This window comes from Cottoperca gobio, unplaced genomic scaffold (genome assembly GCF_900634415.1).
Source record: "Cottoperca gobio unplaced genomic scaffold, fCotGob3.1 fCotGob3_319arrow_ctg1, whole genome shotgun sequence".
NCBI lineage: Eukaryota > Metazoa > Chordata > Actinopteri > Perciformes > Bovichtidae > Cottoperca > Cottoperca gobio.
In genome coordinates this window covers 7,501-34,596 of record NW_021166927.1, presented here as the reverse complement: position 1 = coordinate 34,596, position 27,096 = coordinate 7,501, and the positions used below count along the sequence as shown (strand labels likewise).

Here is a 27,096-nt window from a genome sequence, read left to right as displayed (position 1 = left end):
GTCCCGTCAAACATTTACTTTCTCTACTTTACGTCATTCTCCACAATATTCAGACATTTGAAAAATAAAGAAGACAATAATAATAATTACAACGTCTTCACCTGTCTGCAAATTGTACCAATTATATTTACTACACGAGCTACAGTCAGTGAACTGACCTCAGCGTCTCCAGTCTACAGTTTGGACTCTGCAGTCCAGCACACAGCGGCTTCACTTCTGAATCATCCAGTGATATTATATCCAGCTGCAGCTCTCTCAGGTGGGAGGGGTTGGACTTCAGAGCTGAGGCCACGACTTCACAATCAGTGTCTGAGATGTTACATCATAAAGTCTGTCAGGACACATATATTACAAAATGTGTTATTATGAAAGAGGAAACATTCATTTATTTCATGCATTTGATGACAAAACATTTGCTGTTAGACATTTTAATATCTTTACTGAGTTTAATATATGCATTGTCCCCCCCCCAGGATACTCGGGAGATGCCCACAGGATACTGAACCTCTATTAGAAAGATTGAGGCCTACATGAAAGGGGGAGAAGTTACAAATGGAATCCGGGGCGAGGACGGCAGCAAAGAGCACGATGGATTCATGAGCAGGTAATCTAAAGTGATTCTTACACACATCTGCAGTTTCCCAGTTATATTTAGATGTTCTTTAGTGTTGTTGGATTATAAACGGCGTAAGGAATTCTTTGTGTGTTGTAACTGCGTCTGAACTCCCCTGTCTCTGCTCTGGCATCTTCAGAACACGAGGCAGGACAAGCCGCTGTGACATCAGTGGTTCATCTGATCTCACTGTGTTTGACATGAAACAATAACTCTCATCACTTATCACCTGCAGACTTGTAATATGTGTTTAATGTTGCAGATGAAGGGAGAGAGTAGTGCTGCAGTTACATTGAGGCTTCCATAATGTCCACAGTGTGTCAGTGTGATCTGATCCTAGGTCTGTCTCTGCTAGCTACCTTCTGCTGTCACTGACTGTTGACAAACGCAACAGAGAGGAAACAAATCATTGAAAGTATCAGAGATGTACAGAAATAAATGTTAATATAAAGACTCAGGTATTACCTGTGTGTCTGATGTAATGATGAAGAAACTGCTAGAATGTAACAACAACTTCTCTGCATTCACTCAGAACTGTAAAATGTGATGAAACCTCGAGCACCTCTAAAGTCTTTAGTTTGACAAGGTCTGCATGTCGCCTCCATCCCCCAAAGGAATGTAATGAGAGGAAGAAACTGTCACGTGTAACAATTATTACAAATAAATAGAAATGTGTTCATGAACTTCACAGATAGAAGCTGAAAACACTTGTTTTGCTCTCACAGCGTTTGAAACAGCTCAAGAACATCTGAAACTAAATCATGAAGTAAAAAGTGGATATATTTATTAAATAAAATGAATTTTCTCGTGTATATTTGAAGAACTAAACTTCTAATCTACTCTGATTTATAAAGTTAATCACATCTGGACTTACACAGCCTTTCTGCAGTTCCTCACAGCTGGAATCAGTCTCCGTCGTCCCTCCTCTGACGTGTTGTACTTCTTCAGGTCCAACTCATCCAGAACCTCCTCTGACATCTGCAGCATGTGAGCCAGAGCTGAGCAGTGGATCTCAGAGAGTTTCTTCTCTGATCTGTTCTCTGACTGCAGGAACTCTTGGATCTCCTGATGTACTGAGTGGTCCTTCATCTCTGTCAGACAGTGGAAGATGTTGATGCTTCTGTCAGCAGAGGTATCGTCACTGTTCATCTCCTTCAGGGTGTTGATGGCTCTCTGGATCATTTCTGGACTGTTGTGTGTCTGACCCAGCAGGCCTCCTAAGAGTCTCTGGTTGGACTCCAGAGAGAGGCCGTGGAGAAAGCGGACAAACAGGTCCAGGTGGCCATTCTCACTTCTGAGGGATTTCTTCATGGCTTCAGACAGGAAGACATCCAGGGATGAGTTCTTCTTCCAGTCACTCCCCAGGAAGTCCTCCAGTACCTCTGTGTTCCTCTTGCTGTAACAGTGGAACAGGTAGACTGCAGCCAGAAACTCCTGAATGCTCAGATGAACAAAGCAGTAGACTGTTTTCTGGAAGATCACACTCTCTCTTTTGAAGATCTCTGTACAAACTCCTGAGTACACCAAGGCCTCCGTGGCATCAAGACCACACTGCTCCAGGTCTTCTTGGTAGAACATGATGTTTCCTTTCTCCAGATGTTCAAACGCCAGCCTCCCCAGCTTCAGAAGAAGTTTCCCGTCAGCCTTCGTCAGCTCCCGTGGACTCGTCTCATGTCCCTCATCATACTTCTGCTTCTTCCTCTTGGTCTGAACCAGCAGGAAGTGTGAGTACATGTCAGTGAGGGTCTGGGGCAGCTCTCCTCTCTGGTCTGTAGTCAACATGTGGTCCAGAACTGTAGCAGTGATCCAGCAGAAGACGGGGATCAGACACATGATGTGGAGGCTCCTGGATGTCTTGATGTGAGAGATGATTCTGCCGGACCGTTCTTCATCACTGAATCTCCTCCTGAAGTACTCCTCCTTCTGGACGTCAGTGAAGCCTCGTACTTCTGTTACCCTGTCCACACGTGCAGGAGGGATCTGATTGGTTGCTGCAGGTCGGGAAGTTATCCAGACGAGAGCCGAGGGAAGCAGATTCCCGCTGATGAGGTTTGTCAACAGCACGTTGACTGATGACTGCTGTGTGACATCAGACACAACCTCATTGTTGTGGAAATCCAGTGAAGGTCTGCTTTCATCCAGGCCGTCAAAGATGAACAAAACGTTACAGACAGCGAGCGTCTCTGCTGTGACCTTCTGTAAGGTTGGATGGAAAACATGGAGCAGCCTGAGAAGACTGTACTGCTCAGCTTTGATCAAGTTCAGCTCCCTGAACGAAAGCAGGAATCACCAGACTGACATCTTGGTTTTCCAAACCCTCTGCCCAGTCCAGAGTGAACTTCTGCACTGAGAAGGTTTTTCCAACGCCAGCGACGCCGACCGTCAGAGCGACTCTGATGTGTACCTGTTGGTCAGGTGAGGCTTTAAAGATGTCGTGGCACTTGATTGGAGCGTCACGGAGGATCTTTTTCTTGGAAGCTGTCTCAAGCTGCTTCACCTCATGTTGAGTATTAACCTCTTCACTCAGTCCCTCTGTGATGTAGAGCTCAGTGTAGATCCTGTTGAGGAGGGTTTTACTCACTGTTTCTTCACTTCCTTCAGTCACACATTCACATCTCCTCCTCAGACTGATCCTATGTTCATCTAAAACCTCCTGCAGACCTCTATCTGCTGAAAGAGAAGACACATGTGAGATTAATAAATATATATAACAGATCATAATGTGCTGTACAAACAAATGAAGCAGGAAGAATCCTGTTTTCAGACATGAAGACAGCAGCAGACAGATGTACAGTCTTACTGTGTGCACAGCTGGTAGAGACTGGATCCTTCAGGACGTCCTGACACAAAGCACAGCTGGACCGCTGCTCCTCCACAGAAACAGGAGTTTTGCTCTTCTTTCTGTGGAGATGAACACGTTCTTTATAACACATCACAATAGTGCTGGCTGATGTTCACTGATTGGTACAATCCAAGGTGGCAAATTCTACTTTGGTATTTTGAAAAGGTCTATATCTCCAACATGATAATTGTTCCAAAGTCTTTAGTCCCAGTTATCAACCTCCAATGACTGTTGACCCAAACAATGGAAATTAATTTGACCAGAACATGTCATACTAAGAAATGAAGAATTCTGCTTCTTTCATTCACTTAACCAATGATCATCATCATCATCATCATCATCATCATCATCATCATCATCACAACATAAAGATCTAAAGCAGACAGACAGCTGGAGACACTGCTCTCAGTCTGTGGAAACAAGAAATGTTTCTTTACTGTCCTCTACTGCAGGGGTCACTAACAGGCGGACCGCGGTCCGAGTCCGGACCCAGACGCCGATCTCTCCGGACCCGGACCTATAGTCAATAAATTATTGAGGGATTTTCTATTTTAACCTGCGCAGCTTCTTTCGTTTTTACGGCACTAGTTTAGCGGCTCAGGAAACTCACAGACCAATTACATGCGAGTTAAGCCATCCCACGTGACGCTACTCAGCCAATCAAGTGTGTGCATTCCAACCGGCAAACATTGCGACTCTGAATAATACAGATGAGAGGCGCGTGACAGACGGAAAGAGGAGTTAGCGATACAGAGAGAGAAGACGGAGAAAGGGAGAGAAACACAGACGAGTGAGCGGCAGACAGGGAGAGAAACACAGACGAGTGAGCGGCAGACAGGGAGAGAAACACAGACGAGTGAGCGGCAGACAGGGAGAGAACAAGAACTACTCATGGCCTCTCCAAGAAGAGAGAAGTCAACAGAGCTTTCAACCCAGACTCCTTCATGTTCATCCTTCCCACTGGAGCACAACACCAGCGTCTCATGTGCTCAGAGACCGTGGTGCTCATTAAAGTGGTGATGTGAAACGCCACTATGAGACAAAGCACAACGTTTTTCACCAAACATACCCACTCAGGTCTGAGGTCACAGAACATAAGCACTCAGCCCAATGTGATTTAGATTTGTGACTAAATAAAGCAAATAGGCCACCTGTCAGCATCATCAGCCACAGAGAGCAGTTTAACCCAGGACGTGCTAGTCTGGGTTAAACTGCTCTGATTTATTCTAACACTGGTTGAGAGTTAAATCAAGATGTGAACCAGTTAAAGAAGAAGGGAAACTCAAGCTGCTGCTACACTTTATTTTATTGTTCTAAGATTATTTTAAGATGCACAATTTTTCAAAAGCTATTTTATTTATTTTCTCAATTTTATTTTTAAATGCAGCCCGAGAAGAACACTATACATATCTACAGTATTATATATATCCAGTGGCGGGCCGTGCATGTTACACCTAAGCCTTCAGTGATGTCCTACACAGTCCTACCTGAATTATTCCACCTCTTAATACCATCATTATGACCCCATGGCTCTAGAAACTATACATTTAGACAGAAACGCAGTATAACCGGGCGTTGCATCACCCTAACAACAGAGTTATATTAATATTTAGAAACATTTATAATCAATAAATCCGCATTTACAATTAAGAGTGTTAAACTACCAGCTTTAAGATCGCTAGGATACTGTCAACACTAAAAAATAAAAGGCGCTTTTAAGGGATTAGTCTACAAAGTTTTATTAAGTCCACTAAAAGTATGTGAGCTTTAACAAGTGTGTTCACTAAACAGCGCATTGTCGCAACTAAAGCAGTTTCATTTAAGAAACGTGACGATAAAGAATAAAGACACAAAAATTATTCACTGGAAATAAAAGAAAACAAACAAATAATTTGCATTTGTTCATGAGGATATCTTTGCGACAGTGGTGAAAGTGTATTCCTAGCCTTGAATGTTCACTTTGATAAAGGTTCAACCAAAACAATTCAACAAGTCTCCTGGAGTACTGTTACTGCACAGCTGAGCCAGTGCGCCACACACATCTCTACATCTCTTGCAGAAGCATCAAACATTTTATACATTTGTCAAAAAACTAAATGCTTGTTACCAAAACAACTGATTATTTGAACACAAAATCCATCCTCCTTTCTTTCCTCAAGAAGACTTCAATGACTGTTGTACAGTAATTCGCTTTAAGGCCGAGAATGACCGCTCGGCAGAAGCAGTGGACACAGGGATAGACTCGCTAGCGTCGGGGTTGGCCGTTCTCTTCTCACGATGTCTAGCTTTTCTTGAAAAGTTCGTCTTGAAAATGGCGTTGTCATTATATCTGCGACCACATCGATCTCTTCTCCTCCTTCAGACATTGTGGGTTGAAAACAAACAGCTTGTAGAAATCTAAATTAGCTTGTTTAAAGTTTGCTAGCTCTGCATAGCTCTGCCTCTCAATAGTGCGTATCCAATCAAAAGACGTGGACGTGCTGATGTTATCGTACGCCTGCCAGCTGGCCCCGGTGTCCCCAACTCGAAATCTGATTGGTTAACGCCACAGTTTTGTCTCCGTTCACTTTAAGCGACAGGCGCCCGCACTGTTGCTTCTGAAGGCCTCAGGGCAGATCTCTTGGACCCTGGCAACACATCATGCTGAAATATGATTGGATAAAAGCTCTAACATAAAGGCCAGACCTCCAAATCTCCATCTGAGGCTGGAAGCAGCGCAACCAGGAGGAAAGCTATGAAATGAAGAGAATAGACTATGGGGAATAATTTAATACATATTTGTGGAAAAAATATTTGATGTTTAGGCCAGAAGAGAAGGCCTTGCTGGCCCTGACGGCCCACCACTGTATATATCTGTATAGTTCAATGTTAAGTGACAATAAATATTGTTGAAATGTTTTAAAATTGTACTTTCTTTATTAGATTTGACAGTCAGCTGTTGACGACGTGCAGACGTTGATACAGCAACTAAGATGCTTCAATATATCTCACACTAATTAATAACGCAAGTTAGACATTATGATGCTCCGGACCTTTGCTCGTGGAAACTTTCTCTAACTGGACCTCTTAGAACTTTAGTTGAATACCCCTAATCTACTGCAATACTTTACTGTACTCATTTGTTTACTGTACATTACTGCATTTTCTTTACTGTACTCTACTGTGTTTCTTTACTGTCCTCTACTGTGTTTCTTTACTATACTCTACTGTATTTCTTTACTGTCCTCTACTGTGTTTCTTTACTATACTCTACTGTGTTTCTTTACTGTACTCTACTGTGTTTCTTTACTATACTCTACTGTGTTTCTTACTGTACTCTACTGTGTTTCTTTACTATACTCTACTGTGTTTCTTTACTACTCTACTGTGTTTCTTTACTATACTCTACTGTGTTTCTTTACTGTCCTCTACTGTGTTTCTTTACTATACTCTACTGTGTTTCTTTACTATACTCTACTGTGTTTCTTTACTATACTCTACTGTGTTTCTTTACTGTACTCTACTGTGTTTCTTTACTATACTCTACTGTGTTTCTTTACTGTCCTCTACTGTGTTTCTTTACTCTACTCTACTGTGTTTCTTTACTATACTCTACTGTGTTTCTTTACTGTACTCTACTGTGTTTCTTTACAATACTCTACTGTATTTCTTTACTGTCCTCTACTGTGTTTCTTTAATATACTCTACTGTGTTTCTTTACTGTACACTACTGTGTTTCTTTACTGTCCTCTACTGTTTTTCTTTACTGTACTCTACTGTGTTTCTTTACTATACTCTACTGTGTTTCTTTACTGTACTCTACTGTGTTTCTTTACTATACTCTACTGTGTTTCTTTACTGTACTCTACTGTGTTTCTTTACAATACTCTACTGTATTTCTTTACTGTCCTCTACTGTGTTTCTTTAATATACTCTACTGTGTTTCTTTACTGTACACTACTGTGTTTCTTTACTGTCCTCTACTGTTTTTCTTTACTGTACTCTACTGTGTTTCTTTACTATACTCTACTGTGTTTCTTTACTGTACTCTACTGTGTTTCTTTACTGTCCTCTACTGTGTTTCTTTACTATACTCTACTGTGTTTCTTTACTGTCCTCTACTGTGTTTCTTTACTATACTCTACTGTGTTTCTTTACTATACTCTACTGTGTTTCTTTACTCTACTCTACTGTGTTTCTTTACTATACTCTACTGTGTTTCTTTACTCTACTCTAATGTGTTTCTTTACTATACTCTACTGTGTTTCTTTACTATACTCTACTGTGTTTCTTTGCTCTACTCTACTGTGTTTCTTTACTATACTCTACTGTATTTCTTTACTGTACTCTACTGTGTTTCTTTACAATACTCTACTGTGTTTTTTTACTGTCCTCTACTGTGTTTCTTTACTATACTCTACTGTGTTTCTTTACTATACTCTACTGTGTTTCTTTACTATACTCTACTGTGTTTCTTTACTCTACTCTACTGTGTTTGTGTTTCTTTACTCTACTCTACTGTGTTTCTTTACTATACTCTACTGTGTTTCTTTACTCTACTCTACTGTGTTTCTTTACTATACTCTACTGTGTTTCTTTACTATACTCTACTGTGTTTCTTTACTGTACTCTACTGCATTTCTTTACTGTACTCTACTGTGTTTCTTTACTATACTCTACTGTGTTTCTTTACTCTACTCTACTGTGTTTGTGTTTCTTTACTCTACTCTACTGTGTTTCTTTACTATACTCTACTGTGTTTCTTTACTCTACTCTACTGTGTTTCTTTACTATACTCTACTGTGTTTCTTTACTATACTCTACTGTGTTTCTTTACTGTACTCTACTGCATTTCTTTACTGTACTCTACTGTGTTTCTTTACTATACTCTACTGTGTTTCTTTACTGTCCTCTACTGTGTTTCTTTACTCTACTCTACTGTGTTTCTTTACTATACTCTACTGTGTTTCTTTACTGTACTCTACTGTGTTTCTTTACTGTCCTCTACTGTGTTTCTTTACTATACTCTACTGTGTTTCTTTACTATACTCTACTGTGTTTCTTTACTATACTCTACTGTGTTTCTTTACTCTACTCTACTGTGTTTCTTTACTATACTCTACTGTGTTTCTTTACTCTACTCTACTGTGTTTCTTTACCATACTCTACTGTGTTTCTTTACTATACTCTACTGTGTTTCTTTGCTCTACTCTACTATGTTTCTTTACTGTCCTCTACTGTGTTTCTTTACTATACTCTACTGTGTTTCTTTACTATACTCTACTGTGTTTCTTTACTATACTCTACTGTGTTTCTTTACTCTACTCTACTGTGTTTCTTTACTATACTCTACTGTGTTTCTTTACTATACTCTACTGTGTTTCTTTGCTCTACTCTACTGCGTTTCTTTACTATCCTCTACTGTGTTTCTTTACTATACTCTACTGTGTTTCTTTACTGTACTCTACTGTGTTTCTTTACTGTACTCTACTGCGTTTCTTTACTATCCTCTACTGTGTTTCTTTACTATACTCTACTGTGTTTCTTTACTGTACTCTACTGTGTTTCTTTACAATACTCTACTGTGTTTTTTTACTGTACACTACTGTGTTTCTTTACTATACTCTACTGTGTTTTTTTACTGTACACTACTGTGTTTCTTTAATATACTCTACTGTGTTTTTTTACTGTACTCTACTGTGTTTCTTTACTATACTCTACTGTGTTTCTTTACTGTACTCTACTGTGTTTCTTTACTGTACACTACTGTGTTTCTTTACTGTACTCTACTGCGTTTCTTTAATATACTCTACTGTGTTTCTTTACTATACTCTACTGTGTTTCTTTACTGTACTCTACTGTGTTTCTTTACTATACTGTGTTTCTTTACTGTACTCTACTGTGTTTCTTTACTGTACTCTACTGTGTTTCTTTACTGTACTCTACTGTGTTTCTTTACTATACTGTGTTTCTTTACTGTACTGTACTGTGTTTCTTTACTGTACTCTACTGTGTTTCTTTACTGTACTCTACTGTGTTTCTTTACTGTACTGTGTTTCTTTACTGTACTCTACTGTGTTTCTTTACTGTACTCTACTGTGTGTCTTTACTATACTCTACTGTGTTTCCTTACTGTACTCTACTGTGTTTCTTTACTATACTCTACTGTGTTTCTTTACTGTACTCTACTGTGTGTCTTTACTATACTCTACTGTGTTTCCTTACTGTACTCTACTGTGTTTCTTTACTGTACTCTACTGTGTTTCTTTACTGTACTCTACTGTGTGTCTTTACTATACTCTACTGTGTTTCCTTACTGTACTCTACTGTGTTTCTTTACTATACTCTACTGTGTTTCTTTACTGTACTCTACTGTGTTTCTTTACTGTACTCTACTGTGTTTCTTTACTGTCCTCTACTGTGTTTCTTTACTATACTCTACTGTGTTTCTTTACTGTCCTCTACTGTGTTTCTTTACCATACTCTACTGTGTTTCTTTACTATACTCTACTGTGTTTCTTTACTCTACTCTACTGTGTTTCTTTACTATACTCTACTGTGTTTCTTTACTCTACTCTACTGTGTTTCTTTACTATACTCTACTGTGTTTCTTTACTATACTCTACTGTGTTTCTTTGCTCTACTCTACTGTGTTTCTTTACTGTCCTCTACTGTGTTTCTTTACTATACTCTACTGTGTTTCTTTACTATACTCTACTGTGTTTCTTTACTATACTCTACTGTGTTTCTTTACTCTACTCTACTGTGTTTGTGTTTCTTTACTCTACTCTACTGTGTTTCTTTACTATACTCTACTGTGTTTCTTTACTCTACTCTACTGTGTTTCTTTACTATACTCTACTGTGTTTCTTTACTATACTCTACTGTGTTTCTTTGCTCTACTCTACTGTGTTTCTTTACTATACTCTACTGTGTTTCTTTACTGTACTCTACTGCATTTCTTTACTGTACTCTGTGTTTCTTTACTCTACTCTATTGTGTTTCTTTACTATCCTCTGCTGTATTTCTTTACTATACTCTACTGTGTTTCTTTACTGTACTCTACTGCATTTCTTTACTGTACTCTACTGTGTTTCTTTACTATACTCTACTGTGTTTCTTTACTGTCCTCTACTGTGTTTCTTTACTCTACTCTACTGTGTTTCTTTACTATACTCTACTGTGTTTCTTTACTGTACTCTACTGTGTTTCTTTACTGTCCTCTACTGTGTTTCTTTACTATACTCTACTGTGTTTCTTTACTATACTCTACTGTGTTTCTTTACTATACTCTACTGTGTTTCTTTACTCTACTCTACTGTGTTTCTTTACTATACTCTACTGTGTTTCTTTACTCTACTCTACTGTGTTTCTTTACCATACTCTACTGTGTTTCTTTACTATACTCTACTGTGTTTCTTTGCTCTACTCTACTATGTTTCTTTACTGTCCTCTACTGTGTTTCTTTACTATACTGTGTTTCTTTACTGTACTCTACTGTGTTTCTTTACTGTACTCTACTGTGTTTCTTTACTATACTGTGTTTCTTTACTGTACTGTACTGTGTTTCTTTACTGTACTCTACTGTGTTTCTTTACTGTACTCTACTGTGTTTCTTTACTATACTCTACTGTGTTTCTTTACTGTCCTCTACTGTGTGTCTTTACTATACTCTACTGTGTTTCCTTACTGTACTCTACTGTGTTTCTTTACTGTACTCTATTGTGTTTCTTTACTGTACTCTACTGTGTTTCTTTACTGTACTGTGTTTCTTTACTGTACTGTGTTTCTTTACTGTACTCTACTGTGTTTCTTTACTGTACTCTACTGTGTTTCTTTACTGTACTGTGTTTCTTTACTGTACTCTACTGTGTTTCTTTACTGTACTGTGTTTCTTTACTGTACTCTACTGTGTTTCTTTACTATACTCTACTGTGTTTCTTTACTGTCCTCTACTGTGTGTCTTTACTATACTCTACTGTGTTTCCTTACTGTACTCTACTGTGTTTCTTTACTGTACTCTATTGTGTTTCTTTACTGTACTCTACTGTGTTTCTTTACTGTACTGTGTTTCTTTACTGTACTCTACTGTGTTTCTTTACTGTACTGTGTTTCTTTACTGTACTCTACTGTGTTTCTTTACTGTACTGTGTTTCTTTACTGTACTCTACTGTGTTTCTTTACTGTACTCTACTGTGTTTCTTTACTGTACTGTGTTTCTTTACTGTACTCTACTGTGTTTCTTTACTGTACTCTACTGTGTGTCTTTACTATACTCTACTGTGTTTCCTTACTGTACTCTACTGTGTTTCTTTACTGTACTCTATTGTGTTTCTTTACTGTACTCTACTGTGTTTCTTTACTATACTGTGTTTCTTTACTGTACTCTACTGTGTTTTCTTTACTGTACTCTACTGTGTGTCTTTACTGTACTCTACTGTGTTTCTTTACTGTACTCTATTGTGTTTCTTTACTGTACTCTACTGTGTTTCTTTACTCTACTGTGTTTCTTTACTGTACTCTACTGTGTTTCTTTACTGTACTCTATTGTGTTTCTTTACTGTACTCTACTGTGTTTCTTTACTGTACTCTATTGTGTTTCTTTACTGTACTCTACTGTGTTTCTTTACTCTACTGTGTTTCTTTACTGTACTCTACTGTGTTTCTTTACTGTACTCTACTGCGTTTTCTTTACTCTACTGTGTTTCTTTACTGTACTGTGTTTCTTTACTGTACTCTACTGTGTTTCTTTACTGTACTCTACTGTGTTTCCTTACTGTTCTCTACTGTGTTTCTTTACTGTACTCTACTGTGTTTCTTTACTCTACTGTGTTTCTTTACTGTACTCTACTGTGTTTCTTTACTATACTCTACTGTGTTTCTTTAATATACTCTACTGTGTTTCTTTACTATACTCTACTTTGTTTCTTTTACTGTACTCTACTGTGTTTCTTTACTGTACTCTATTGTGTTTCTTTACTGTACTCTACTGTGTTTCTTTACTCTACTGTGTTTCTTTACTGTACTCTACTGTGTTTCTTTACTGTACTCTACTGCGTTTCTTTACTGTACTCTACTTGTTTTTACTTTACTCTACTGTGTTTCTTTACTGTACTCTACTGTGTTTCTTTACTGTACTCTACTGTGTTTCTTTACTGTACTCTACTTGTGTTTCTTTACTGTACTCTACTGTGTTTCTTTACTCTACTGTGTTTCTTTACTGTACTCTACTGTGTTTCTTTACTGTACTCTACTGTGTTTCCTTACTGTACTCTACTGTGTTTCTTTACTGTACTCTACTGTGTTTCTTTACTCTACTGTGTTTCTTTACTGTACTCTACTGTGTTTCTTTACTATACTCTACTGTGTTTCTTTAATATACTCTACTGTGTTTCTTTACTATACTCTACTTTGTTTCTTTACTGTACTCTACTGCGTTTCTCTAATATACTCTACTGTGTTTCTTTACTATACTCTACTGCGTTTCTCTAATATACTCTACTGTGTTTCTTTACTGTACTCTATTGTGTTTCTTTACTGTACTCTACTGTGTTTTCTTTACTATACTCTACTGTGTTTCTTTACTATACTCTACTGTGTTTCTTTACTATACTCTACTGTGTTTCTTTACTGTACTCTACTGTGTTTCTTTAATATACTCTACTGTGTTTCTTTACTGTACTCTACTGTGTTTCTTTAATATACTCTACTGCGTTCCTTTAATATACTCTACTGCGTTTCTTTAATATACTCTACTGTGTTTCTTTACTGTACTCTACTGTGTTTCTTTAATATACTCTACTGTGTTTCTTTACTATACTCTACTGTGTTTCTTTAATATACTCTACTGTGTTTCTTTACTGTACTCTACTGCGTTTCTTTACTGTACTCTACTGTGTTTCTTTAATGTTTACTATACTCTACTGGGCTCATGTTATTATTAGGGCTGTCGAATTTACGCATTAATTTCAATTAATTAATCACAGAAAAAATAACGCGTTAAAAATATTAATGCAGATTAATCGCGCTCCTAGATGCCCCTGACTTTTGGTCCGACAGCACGGAGCACGGAGCTCTGACAGCCCCCCCCCCGTTGCACGGAGCTCTCACAGCAAATATTGTAATCGCGATGAATTTATCACAAAGCTTGTCATTAATTAGATTAACTTTTTTTAATCGCTTGACAGCCCTAGTAATTATAAAACATTAGATTATCAGAGAACATAAAAACTGAATCCTCTTCAGGTCAGTTTACAGTAGAAACAGATTCTTACTTTGTGTCTGAGGGTCCAGGTTCATTACTGAAGAGTGGAGGTCTGTCCATAGACCAGTCACTCTTCAGAGACAGACAGCTGGGGACTGCAGACACTGAGCCGTCCTCCTCATCTGTTAAATCATTCATCTTCTCCAGTCACACACACACACACACACACACACACACACACACACACACACACACACACACACACACACACACACACACACAAGAAAATGTAGTTAGATTAGTAGAATTGAGTTTTAGTTCCAGTAGAAGGACTTTGTTAAACTGAATCCACGTCTCCCTTTATTTATCTGAAGGAGAATCTTCTCATAAAGGAAACTTCATCCTTCAGTTCATCACAAACATCATCTGGAGATACATGTTTAACTGACAGGAAGAACTGAGACCAGAACCATGTTTACCTCTGAGATGTAGTGCAGTACAAGTATAAAGGGGATTTACTCAAGTGCAGTACTTCAGTAAAAGTACTTATTGATATTCTGATTGTGGATCCATTATTTAATAACCATTAGGCTAAATGCTTCAGGTAAAGTAGAGAATATATAACTGTATAAAAATGAGCAGAAATAAAAGTGTAAATGTAAAAAGTGTTCCTTGCTGACAGACAGACTCTCCGACTCTCTGGATTGAATTGTATCTGTGATCAAAGTAAATGGAGAAATAACAGACTGTACAGGTTACGACAACCTCTGTCCTTAGACCCTCTGTCCTTAGACTCTGTCCTTAGACCCTCTGTCCTTAGACTCTCTGTCCTTAGACCCTCTGTCCTTAGACCCTCTGTGCTTAGACTCTGTCCTTAGACCCTCTGTCCTTAGACTCTCTGTCCTTAGACCCTCTGTCCTTAGACCCTCTGTGCTTAGACTCTGTCCTTAGACTCTGTCCTTAGACCCTCTGTCCTTAGACCCTCTGTCCTTAGACTCTGTCCTTAGACACTCTGTCCTTAGACCCTCTGTCCTTAGACTCTGTCCTTAGACCCTCTGTCCTTAGACCCTCTGTCCTTAGACTCTGTCCTTAGACCCTCTGTCCTTAGACCCTCTGTCCTTAGACTCAGTCCTTAGACCCTCTGTCCTTAGACTCTGTCCTTAGACCCTCTGTCCTTAGACCCTCTGTCCTTAGACTCTGTCCTTAGACACTCTGTCCTTAGACCCTCTGTCCTTAGACCCTCTGTCCTTAGACTCTGTCCTTAGACCCTCTGTCCTTAGACCCTCTGTCCTTAGACTCTGTCCTTAGACCCTCTGTCCTTAGACCCTCTGTCCTTAGACCCTCTGTCCTTAGACCCTCGCATCGCACAAGGAAAAACTTCCTAAAAGAATAATTAAAGGGGGAAACATGGAAGAAACCTCAGGGAGAGACTGAGGAGGGATCCCTCTCCCAGGACGGACAGACGTGACAGACGTGAAAAGGCAGAAACTTCTTCCTGCTCAGATGTCAACACACTCTGCGCATGTCTGCTATCAACCCGGAGTCACTGTCAGCACCGGACACCTTGTTTACAGGAGCACGGCTTTTATTTTGAAACTACTTCCGGGAGTTCCGCCCCGAAACGGACACAAAGTTAATTTGAACTTTTAGAAGGTAAAAAGCAAGAAGAAGAAGTTTAGTGTTGACTGGTTGGAGAAAGAACAAGCATTGATCCGGAGGGTGACGGGTTGTGAGGCTGCTCTCCATCTGGACTGTGCTGCTGTGTGACATGTAGCGATGATGCTCACAAACATTTCATCACATTGGACTCCAGGACTCTGCTTGTTAGAGACACACAGCAGGACACACTAAAGAATGAATGTGTAAAACCCCAGCAGAGCTGCTGTTAACACTCACCCTGTTCTGCTGCTGCGGCTCTGTCGACGAGAAAATGGCGTCTGTCAGTCCGACTTGTTACTTTCACTTTCAATGTCCCTCCCTGTTGGCAACTCCTCCTGCGTTTCATCAGCAGCTTTACTGTGTGAATGTGTTCACAGACAGGATTATTGTTCCGATGCTCTCACAGTTACACAGTTCAAGAACACATTAAAGATAAAACAGACATGCAGCTGAAAACAAGTACAAATAATAAAACCTCTGAAAATACTCAACAGCAGTAAAAGTCCTGCATCCAGAACCTTACTTCAGTAAAGTGTGGAAGTATTGGAAGTAAAGTGTACTTTAAAAAGTACTGATTGTGTAGTAAATGTATTAAAGTACTGATTGTGCAGTAAATGTAGTTAAAGTACTTAAAGTAAAGTACTGATTGTGTAGTAAATGTAGTTAAAGTACTTAAAGTAAAGTACTGATTGTGTAGTAAATGTAGTTAAAGTACTTATAGTAAAAGTACTGATTGTGTAGTAAATGTATTTAAAGTACTTAAAGTAAAAGTACTGATTGTGTAGTAAATGTAGTTAAAGTACTTAAAGTAAAGTACTGATGGTGTAGTAAATGTAGTTAAAGTACTTAAAGTAAAAGTACTGATTGTGTAGTAAATGTAGTTAAAGTACTTAAAGTAAAAGTACTGATTGTGTAGTAAATGTATTTAAAGTACTTAAAGTAAAAGTACTGATTGTGTAGTAAATGTAGTTAAAGTACTTAAAGTAAAGTACTGATTGTGTAGTAAATGTATTAAAGTACTGATGGTGTAGTAAATGTAGTTAAAGTACTTAAAGTAAAGTACTGATTGTGTAGTAAATGTAGTTAAAGTACTTAAAGTAAAAGTACTGATTGTGCAGTAAATGTAGTTAAAGTACTTAAAGTAAAAGTACTGATTGTACAGTAAATGTAGTTAAAGTACATAAAGTAAAAGTACTGATTGTGTAGTAAATGTAGTTAAAGTACTTAAAGTAAAGTACTGATTGTGTAGTAAATGTAGTTAAAGTACTTAAAGTAAAAGTACTGATTGTGTAGTAAATGTAGTTAAAGTACATAAAGTAAAAGTACTGATTGTGTAGTAAATGTAGTTAAAGTACTTAAAGTAAAGTACTGATTGTGCAGTAAATGTAGTTAAAGTACTTAAAGTAAAAGTACTGATTGTGTAGTAATGTAGTTAAAGTACTTAAAGTAAAGTACTGATTGTACAGTAAATGTAGTTAAAGTACATAAAGTAAAAGTACTGATTGTGTAGTAAATGTAGTTAAAGTACTTAAAGTAAAAGTACTGATTGTGTAGTAAATGTAGTTAAAGTACTTAAAGTAAAGTACTGATTGTGCAGTAAATGTATTTAAAGTACTTAAAGTAAAAGTACTGATTGTGTAGTAAATGTAGTTAAAGTACTTAAAGTAAAGTACTGATTGTGTAGTAAATGTAGTTAAAGTACTTAAAGTAAAGTACTGATTGTGTAGTAAATGTAGGTTAAAGTACTTAAAGTAAAAGTACTGATTGTGTAGTAAATGTAGTTAAAGTACTTAAAGTAAAAGTACTGATTGTGTAGTAAATGTAGTTAAAGTACATAAGTAAAAGTACTGATTGTGTAGTAATGTAGTTAAAGTACTTAAGTAAAGTACTGATTGTGCAGTAAATGTATTTAAGTACTTAAAGTAAAAGTACTGATTGTACAGTAAATGTAGTTAAAGTACTTAAGTAAAGTACTGATTGTGTAGTAAATGTACTTAAAGTACTTAAAGTAAAAGTACTGATTGTGTAGTATATGTAGTTAACTTACTTAAAGTAAAAGTACTGATTGTACAGTAAATGTAGTTAAAGTACTTAAAGTACTGATTGTGTAGTAAATGTACTTAAAGTACTTAAAGTAAAAGTACTGATTGTGTAGTATATGTAGTTAACTTACTTAAAGTAAAAGTACTGATTGTGTAGTAAATGTAGTTATAGTACTTAAAGTAATCTATCGTCTATCTATCTCTCTCTCTCTCTCTCTCTCTATCTATCTCTCTCTCTCTCTCTATTTATCTATCTCTCTCTCTCTCTATTTATCTATCTATCTCTCTATCTCTCTCTATCTATCTATCTCTCTCTCTCTCTATTTATCTATCTATCTCTCTATCTCTCTCTATTTATCTATCTCTCTCTCTCTCTATTTATCTATCTATCTATCTCTCTCTCTCTCTCTATCTATCTATCTATCTCTCTCTCTCTCTCTATTTATCTATCTCTCTCTCTCTCTATTTATCTATCTATCTCTCTATCTCTCTCTATCTATCTATCTCTCTATCTCTCTCTATCTATCTATCTATCTCTCTATCTCTCTCTATCTATCTATCTATCTCTCTATCTCTCTCTATTTATCTATCTATCTATCTCTCTCTCTCTCTCTATTTATCTATCTATCTATCTCTCTATCTCTCTCTCATAATGCATAATGCATAATGCATAATAAACATAATGCAAAGAAATGGCAACTTTTAAATGTTGTTGTGGGTCAAGCCAAGCTGGCTATCTATAAAAGCAGGAAAAACCAAATAATGTCACTAACAGGACGAGGGCTGACAGAGATGTATGTGTCAATGGTGAAGGCCAGAGTGAGAGTGGATCACAGATTCCACTCTCTGATGAACAGTGATGGAGAGTTCACAGCTCAGTGGTGTTTCTCACCAGCAGTGTGCTCCGTGGTGGAGGGGAGACTATCTTTTAACCCTGTTTTTAACTAAACTAGTTATTTATTTATTGTGTTGTGTTCACTATTGAAAAGTAAAATGTTGTGTTTGTAAAAAAACGTCTTATTTAATGCAAATAAAGATGTTTTAAAAATTAAAAATTATCTATCTATCTATCATCTATCTACCTACCTACCTACCTACCTACCTATCTATCTATCTTCTATCTATCATCTATCTATCATCTATCTATCTACCTACCTACCTACCTACCTATCATCTCTCTCTCTGTCTGTCTGTCTGTATCTATCTCTCTCTATATCTATACATCTATCTATATATCTTTATATCTATCTATATATCTTTATATCTATATGTCTATATAGATTTTTTCTTTTTGCAGTGAGTGATGGACAATGCATATGCGTGCATAATCACAAGACATTGTTCGCACTACTTCAGTTCAGACAGTATAGCTGTTCTTTGTATTCAACATATTGTTTGTAATGCACTTATTGTAAGCCACTTTGGACAAAAGCATCAGCTAAATGAACTGTAATGTAATTTATTTAAATATATTTATATGTATTTATATAAATATATTTATATAAATATATATACATTTATATATATATTTATATATATATATATATATTAATAAATATATATTAATAAATATATTTATTTAAATATATTTATATGTATTTATATAAATATATTTATATAAATATATATACATTTATATATATATTTATATATATATATTAATAAATATATTTATATAAATATATATATATAAATATATATACATTTATATATATATATATATATATATATATATATATTAATAAATATATTTATATAAATATTTATATAAATATATTTAAATATATTTAAATAAATTACATTACAGTTCATTTAGCTGATGCTTTTGTCCAAAGTGGCTTACAATAAGTATATATATATTTATATATATATAAATATGTATTCAAATATATATTATAAAATGTATATAATATAAAATAATATTTATGGGTTTTATCCCCCCCATTATTTATCTGTCTTAATTCTATTTGTGGGTCTAAACACGCTCTAAGCTTATAGAACTACAGCTCCCACAATGCTTTGTAAGCAGGAAGTTTACTGTTGCCATGAGTCAGTTAGTGATATAAATATATATGGTTCTTATATTCCCATCAGTCTCCTCTTTTATCTGTTAAAATAGTAACTATAGTAAGAAAAGGAAACATCGATGTACATCAGCTGATTCCAACCGGTAACGCACTTCTTCACTTTTATGTAATAATATCAAACAGAGAGCCATGTAGATCTGTGTAGAAATATATTTCCTCAGACAAACACTACACAGTCGTTACAGTTGTTACAGTCGTTACAGTCGGCCCTGACAATCTCAGCAGAAAATACCCATGATGCAACAGGAGACAAAAACAGATTCATGTGCAAAAAGACAGAAGAGGTGGGGAGAGTTTATAAAATGTATAACTTTCCCTCTTCACCTGCAGCTCCGGTGGATCAGGACGTCACACATTAGATTTACATTCAGTATCCATAAACGCACTTTGCATATAATTTATGTTCAGTCATGCAGAAACACTTTGACACATACAAAAAGGACAGTTTACACAGACATGCAGGAAATCACATCCCAAAACCTGAAATACTCCAGAGATTATAATCTGCAGATCAGTGACATTAACTCTGACTGTACACTCAAAATAGCAGCAAATTAGAGAAAACGTGAGCGGTCAGTTAGGCAAAAAGAAAAGACTCAAAAAAGAAACTGCTGCAAGACAAAAACAAAAGTTATTTCCTGAAAAAATACAGAATTTGAAGATTTAAAATACCTAAATAAAAACAAATCAAAGAAATAAAGATAAATACAATGCACAGGTTTGTTTCTTTATATGTGCATTAACTGCACCATAATTAAATGAAAAACATACGTTAAAGGGACAATTATCCAGCTGTGTGGATTTATATGAATGAAGTAGATCAACACTAAACACAGAAGAACTGTCACGAGTTCCAGCCGTATTTGTTTAGATAAATTTAAAACGCTTGAATACTTTTAGGACGTAAGAACGAATGTAAACCAGTAAAGTGATTTTATGTGCAAACCAAGTCTAGTTGATAGACGGCGGTGCAGGAAGACTTCAGATGCTTTAACACAACACACTGTACACACACATAATCACAAATCCTGTGTGAACGTGGAAGTAAAAGTACAGTAGGAAGGTATTATAAGAAAAAGGTAGTTAAAGTATTAAAAGTTTAAAAATGTCCAAGACTGTTATATGAACTAGATTATTATTATTATTATTATTATTATTATTATTATTATTATTATAATAATGCATTAATGTAAAAGCAGTTACTGTTGGTGCTCATTCTGAATATTAACTAAAGATTAATTTCATGGATTAATTTGCTTTGTAAAAACAGTTTTAAAAAAAGGTGAGAAATGCCGACAGCATCACACAGACGCCAAACCAACATTAATACTAATAAATCAACATTATTCACAGGAAGAGCTGCAAATATTCACGTTTGAAACTGGAACCATGAAATGTTAAATGATTTACTTTACTGATCAATTAATTTACTTATCGCTTACATTTGATGTACTGCAGCATATTTTAAGAGGTATAAGTAGTAGAAGATAAATGGAAGTACTTGAGGGAAGTTACTTTCTACCACTGGTCTCCATCTACAGCCTACACAGAAGAGATAATATTAAAGGAGATAATATTAAAGGAGATAATATTAAAGGAGATAATATTAAAGGAGATAATATTAAAGGAGATAATGTTAAAGGAGATAATATTAAAGGAGATGCTGTTAAAGGAGATAATATTAAAGGAGATAATATTAAAGGAGAGATACTGTTAAAGGAGATAATATTAAAGGAGATAATGTTAAAGGAGATAATGTTAAAGGAGATAATATTAAAGGAGATAATATTAAAGGAGATAATGTTAAAGGAGATAATGTTAAAGGAGATACTGTTAAAGGAGATAATGTTAAAGGAGATAATGTTAAAGGAGATAATATTAAAGGAGATAATATTAAAGGAGATAATGTTAAAGGAGATAATATTAAAGGAGATAATGTTAAAGGAGATAATATTAAAGGAGATAATGTTAAAGGAGATAATATTAAAGGAGATACTGTTAAAGGAGATAATGTTAAAGGAGATCATGTTAAAGGAGATAATGTTAAAGGAGATAATATTAAAGGAGATCATGTTAAAGGAGATAATGTTAAAGGATATCATGTTAAAGGAGATAATATTAAAGGAGATAATATTAAAGGAGATAATGTTAAAGGAGATAATGTTAAAGGAGATAATGTTAAAGGAGATAATATTAAAGGAGATAATATTAAAGGAGATAATGTTAAAGGAGATAATGTTAAAGGAGATCATGTTAAAGGAGATAATATTAAAGGAGATAATATTAAAGGAGATAATGTTAAAGGAGATCATATTAAAGGAGATGCTGTTAAAGGAGATAATATTAAAGGAGATAATGTTAAAGGAGATAATATTAAAGGAGATACTGTTAAAGGAGATAATGTTAAAGGAGATCATGTTAAAGGAGATAATATTAAAGGAGATAATGTTAAAGGAGATCATGTTAAAGGAGATAATATTAAAGGAGATAATGTTAAAGGAGATACTGTTAAAGGAGATCATGTTAAAGGAGATAATGTTAAAGAGATCATGTTAAAGGAGATAATGTTAAAGAGATCATGTTAAAGGAGATAATGTTAAGGAGATAATGTTAAAGAGATCATGTTAAAGGAGATAATGTTAAAGGAGATAATGTTAAAGGAGATCATGTTAAAGGAGATCATGTTAAAGGAGATCATGTTAAAGGAGATCATGTTAAAGGAGATAATGTTAAAGGAGATAATGTTAAAGAAGATCATGTTAAAGGAGATAATGTTAAAGGAGATCATGTTAAAGGAGATCATGTTAAAGAGATAATGTTAAAGGAGATAATGTTAAAGGAGATCATGTTAAAGGAGATAATGTTAAAGGAGATCATGTTAAAGAGATAATGTTAAAGGAGATAATGTTAAAGGAGATAATGTTAAAGAAGATCATGTTAAAGGAGATAATGTTAAAGATAATATTAAAGGAGATCATGTTAAAGGAGATAATGTTAAAGGAGATAATATTAAAGGAGATAATGTTAAAGGAGATAATGTTAAAGGAGATAATATTAAAGGAGATAATGTTAAAGGAGATCATGTTAAAGGAGATAATGTTAAAGGAGATAATGTTAAAGGAGATAATGTTAAAGATAATATTAAAGGAGATCATGTTAAAGGAGATAATGTTAAAGGAGATAATATTAAAGGAGATCATGTTAAAGGAGGATAATGTTAAAGGAGATAATATTAAAGGAGATAATGTTAAAGGAGATCATGTAAAGGAGATAATGTTAAAGGAGATTAATGTTTAAAAGGAGATAATGTTAAAGGAGATCATGTTAAAGAGATAATGTTAAAGGAGATAATGTTAAAGAAGATCATGTTAAAGGAGATATGTTTAAAGATAATATTAAAGGAGATCATGTTAAAGGAGATAATGTAAAGGAGATAATATTAAAGGAGATAATGTTAAAGGAGATCATGTTACAGGAGATCTGTTAAAGAGATAATGTTAAAGGAGATAATGTTAAGGAGATAATGTTAAAGGGAGATAATGTTAAAGGAGATATGTTAAAGGAGATCATGTTAAAGAGATAATGTTAAAGGAGATAATGTTTAAGAGAGAAATATTAAAGGAGATAATGTTAAATGAGATAATGTTAAAGGAGATAATGTTAAAGGAGATCATGTAAAGGAGATATAAAGGAGATCATGTTAAAGAGATAATGTTAAAGGAGATAATGTTAAAGGAGATCATGTTAAAGAGATAATGTTAAAGGAGATAATGTTAAAGGAGATCATGTTAAAGGAGATAATGTTAAAGGAGATCATGTTAAAGAGATAATGTTAAAGGAGATAATGTTAAAGGAGATAATGTTAAAGAAGATCATGTTAAAGGAGATAATGTTAAAGGAGATCATGTTAAAGGAGATCATGTTAAAGAGATAATGTTAAAGGAGATAATGTTAAAGGAGATCATGTTAAAGGAGATAATGTTAAAGATAATATTAAAGGAGATCATGTTAAAGGAGATCATGTTAAAGGAGATAATATTAAAGGAGATCATGTTAAAGGAGATAATGTTAAAGGATATCATGTTAAAGGAGATAATATTAAAGGAGATAATGTTAAAGGAGATAATGTTAAAGGAGATCATGTTAAAGAGATAATGTTAAAGGAGATAATGTTAAAGGAGATAATGTTAAAGAGATAACGTTAAAGGAGATCATGTTAAAGGAGATAATGTTAAAGGAGATAATGTTAAAGGAGATAATATTAAAGGAGATAATATTAGATAATATTAAAGGAGATAATGTTAAAGGAGATAATGTTAAAGGAGATAATGTTAAAGGAGATAATATTAAAGGAGATAATGTTAAAGGAGATAATATTAAAGGAGATAATGTTAAAGGAGATCATGTTAAAGGAGATAATATTAAAGGAGATAATGTTAAAGGAGATCATGTTAAAGGAGATAATATTAAAGGAGATAATATTAAAGGAGATAATGTTAAAGGAGATAATGTTAAAGGAGATAATGTTAAAGAGATAATGTTAAAGTGTAAAAATGTTTGAAGTTTACAGGATGACTTCGTCTCGCAGACTCAAATCCAGTTGATGCAATATTTTTCTTACGGAGCACAAAACAGTTTGTAATTCTACATGCTGTGGATCTGTGTGTGTAAATACTGTCATACATGAAGTAACAGCGATAACATGCAAACATACTGTACATACACACACACACCATCAGCCAAAGCAAACTGATTTAAAAAACATTGACAGCATTTCTTTACAAGATTCAGAAAATAAATATTTGAAAGTAACAAAACAGAAAATAACTCAACAAGTTCAACTTCTTCATAATAATCAAAATATACATTAAATATAATAATATATAAATAACATAGTTTACAGAGTTCACAGCGCTGAAGGCTAACTCGGGTTCGTCCTCCGACGTTTGCTGGGACTTTGTCCGGGATCCAGCTCACGGTAATGCATCTGTCTCACACACACACACACACACACACACACACACACACACACACACACACACAAAAAAGCAGAAAACTAGCAGCTTTATCATTTCTTATTTTTGTTTTTTTGTTTTTTATGTCACTGTGTGAAAAATAAAAAAACAAAAACAAAAGAGCTCTCAGTAAATAAGGAAAGCCTCCACATTTAGTTTTCCTCCTCATTCTGAAACAGGACAAGCTGCCTCCTGGTTCCTGCACAGCCGAGCATTTTATTTTTCTTAATTTTCTTTGTGTTGCAGCTTTCGTTGCTTTTATCACACAATGTGTTTTATTCTGAAACTTTTAAAGTCTTCGATTGTCTTGTGCTGCATAAAGAATTCCCTCCTGTGGGACATCAGAGATCTGAAGTATCTACAAAAGGCTCCTAAGATGCTCCGCTCTGTGCAGAGTTACAGAGTTACTGAGTTACTGAGGTACTGAGTTACTGAGGTACATGGTTACAGAGTTAAGTTACTCACCACTTGAACATCAGAGGGCACTCGGGACAGAAAGTCGAGAAGCTCGTTGTTGTCGATCATGTACGGGTTACGCAGCTTCTTGGTGAACTTATTCACACCTGCAGAAGAGAAGAAAGCCGTTAAGCAGCATGTCCTCTGTATTGTGGCGTGTTGCAGGGACACCAGGACTCACCCCACGCCAGCACGAGGTATCTCAGCGGGATGAGGTAGAGAAGGAATGTGGCCAAACATAAGGCAGCGATCGCCAACCAGCTGAGAAAAGGCACGGTCCAGTTAACGGTGCTGCGGGAAGAAGAGCGGAACACAAAGACAAAAGGTTCAGGATCTGTTGACAGTATGTCCCACCTGCATACCACACAGATGGTTTCAGATCAGAACAGTAACCCTCGTGTTACCCACTTCTTCATCCTCTCTCCATACGACGCCACGTCATCCAGAGTGCTCTGCACGCTGATGAACACGTCCTGGATGGCGTACAGTTTATCCATGAAGCCCTTTGACTCCTGACGGGGGAACATCAGTGTTTCAGTACATTTAATAAAACCTTCCTCATATACGTGCAGCTGATTGATGCCGACACTACCTTGTCATCTTTATCCTCCTCCTCGTCCTCCCACTCTAACATGGCCTCCATGGTCTGCAGCAGGAAGTAAAACACAAACGAGTAAATATTTTTGAAATACTTTCATTAATAAAAATCATTTTCTTTCTTTGTTTGCTCACCACGTCAGCTGTTTCTCTGCTCGAGCAGAAGAAGTAGTTCCAGACGAGCAGCAGCAGCAGAGCCAGCGGCAACATGTAGAGCTCCAAGTTCCAAACCACCACCACAAACAGCTGGGGAAAGAAAACATGCACTCAATAGTACTCACAGAGCAGTACAAGTACTCATAGAGCAGTAAAAGTACTCATAGAGCAGTAAAAGTACTCACAGAGCAGTACAAGTACTCACAGAGCAGTACAAGTACTCATAGAGCAGTAAAAGTACTCACAGAGCAGTAAAGTACTCACAGAGCAGTAAAGTACTCACAGAGCAGTAAAAGTACTCACATAGCATTAAAAGTACTCACAGTGCAGTAAAAGTACTCACATAGCATTAAAAGTACTCACAGAGCAGTAAAAGTACTCACATAGCATTAAAAGTACTCACAGTGCAGTACAAGTACTCACAGTGCAATACAAGTACTCACAGAGCAGTACAAGTACTCACAGAGCAGTAAAAGTACTCACATGATCATTAAAAGTACTCACTGTGCAGTAAAAGTACTCATAGAGCAGTACAAGTACTCACAGAGCAGTAAAAGTACTCACATGATCATTAAAAGTACTCACTGTGCAGTAAAAATACTCATAGAGCAGCACAAGTACTCACAGAGCAGTGACAGTACTCACAGAGCAGTAAAAGTACTCACAGAGCATTAAAAGTACTCACAGTGCCGTGAAAGTACTCCTAGAGCAGTAAAAGTACTCACATGATCATTAAAAGTACTCACTGTGCAGTAAAAGTACTCATAGAGCAGTACAAGTACTCACAGAGCAGTAAAAGTACTCACATGATCATTAAAAGTACTCACTGTGCAGTAAAAATACTCATAGAGCAGCACAAGTACTCACAGAGCAGTGACAGTACTCACAGAGCAGTAAAAGTACTCACAGAGCATTAAAAGTACTCACAGTGCCGTGAAAGTACTCCTAGAGCAGTAAAAGTACTCACATGATCATTAAAAGTACTCACTGTGCAGTACAAGTACTCACAGAGCAGTGACAGTACTCACAGAGCAGTAAAAGTACTCAGAGCATTAAAAGTACTCACAGTGCCGTGAAAGTACTCCTAGAGCAGTAAAAGTACTCACAGAGCAGTAAAAGTACTCACATGATCATTAAAAGTACTCACTGTGCAGTAAAAGTACTCATAGAGCAGTACAAGTACTCACAGAGCAGTGACAGTACTCACAGAGCATTAAAAGTACTCACAGTGCCGTGAAAGTACTCCTAGAGCAGTAAAAGTACTCAAAGTGCAGTGAGAGTACTCCTAGAGCAGTAAAAGTACTCAAAGTGCCGTGAAAGTACTCCTAGAGCAGTAAAAGTACTCAAAGTGTAGTGAGAGTACTCATAGAGCAGTAAAAGTACTCAGTGCAGTGAAAGTACTCATAGAGCAGTAAAAGTACTTATAGTGCAGTGAAAGTACTCATA

At 36.0% G+C, this 27,096-nt stretch overlaps 2 protein-coding genes across 2 annotated transcripts in view; both read right to left on the bottom strand.

Moving 5' to 3' along the window:
* Positions 1-1,483: 1,483 nt before the first annotated feature.
* LOC115005555 (protein NLRC3-like) lies at positions 1,484-15,675 on the bottom strand. Its single transcript, XM_029427426.1, is given in 5 exon segments — positions 1,484-2,899; positions 2,901-3,283; positions 3,414-3,514; positions 13,709-13,836; positions 15,535-15,675. Coding segments are annotated over 4 exon segments (2,028 nt in total). The 5' UTR covers positions 15,535-15,675.
* An 8,204-nt stretch (positions 15,676-23,879) lies between these two features.
* The window catches only part of LOC115005559 (multiple C2 and transmembrane domain-containing protein 1-like), a 10,608-nt gene continuing 7,391 nt past the window's right edge, over positions 23,880-27,096 (bottom strand). The window contains exons 11-16 of the mRNA XM_029427430.1: positions 25,630-25,740; positions 25,490-25,543; positions 25,306-25,409; positions 25,079-25,188; positions 24,907-25,004; positions 23,880-24,413 (exon numbers count right to left, since the gene is read on the bottom strand). Of these exons, the coding sequence (XP_029283290.1) occupies positions 24,348-24,413; positions 24,907-25,004; positions 25,079-25,188; positions 25,306-25,409; positions 25,490-25,543; positions 25,630-25,740 (543 nt within the window). The 3' untranslated portion in view covers positions 23,880-24,347. The remainder of the gene's footprint in view (positions 24,414-24,906; positions 25,005-25,078; positions 25,189-25,305; positions 25,410-25,489; positions 25,544-25,629; positions 25,741-27,096) is intronic.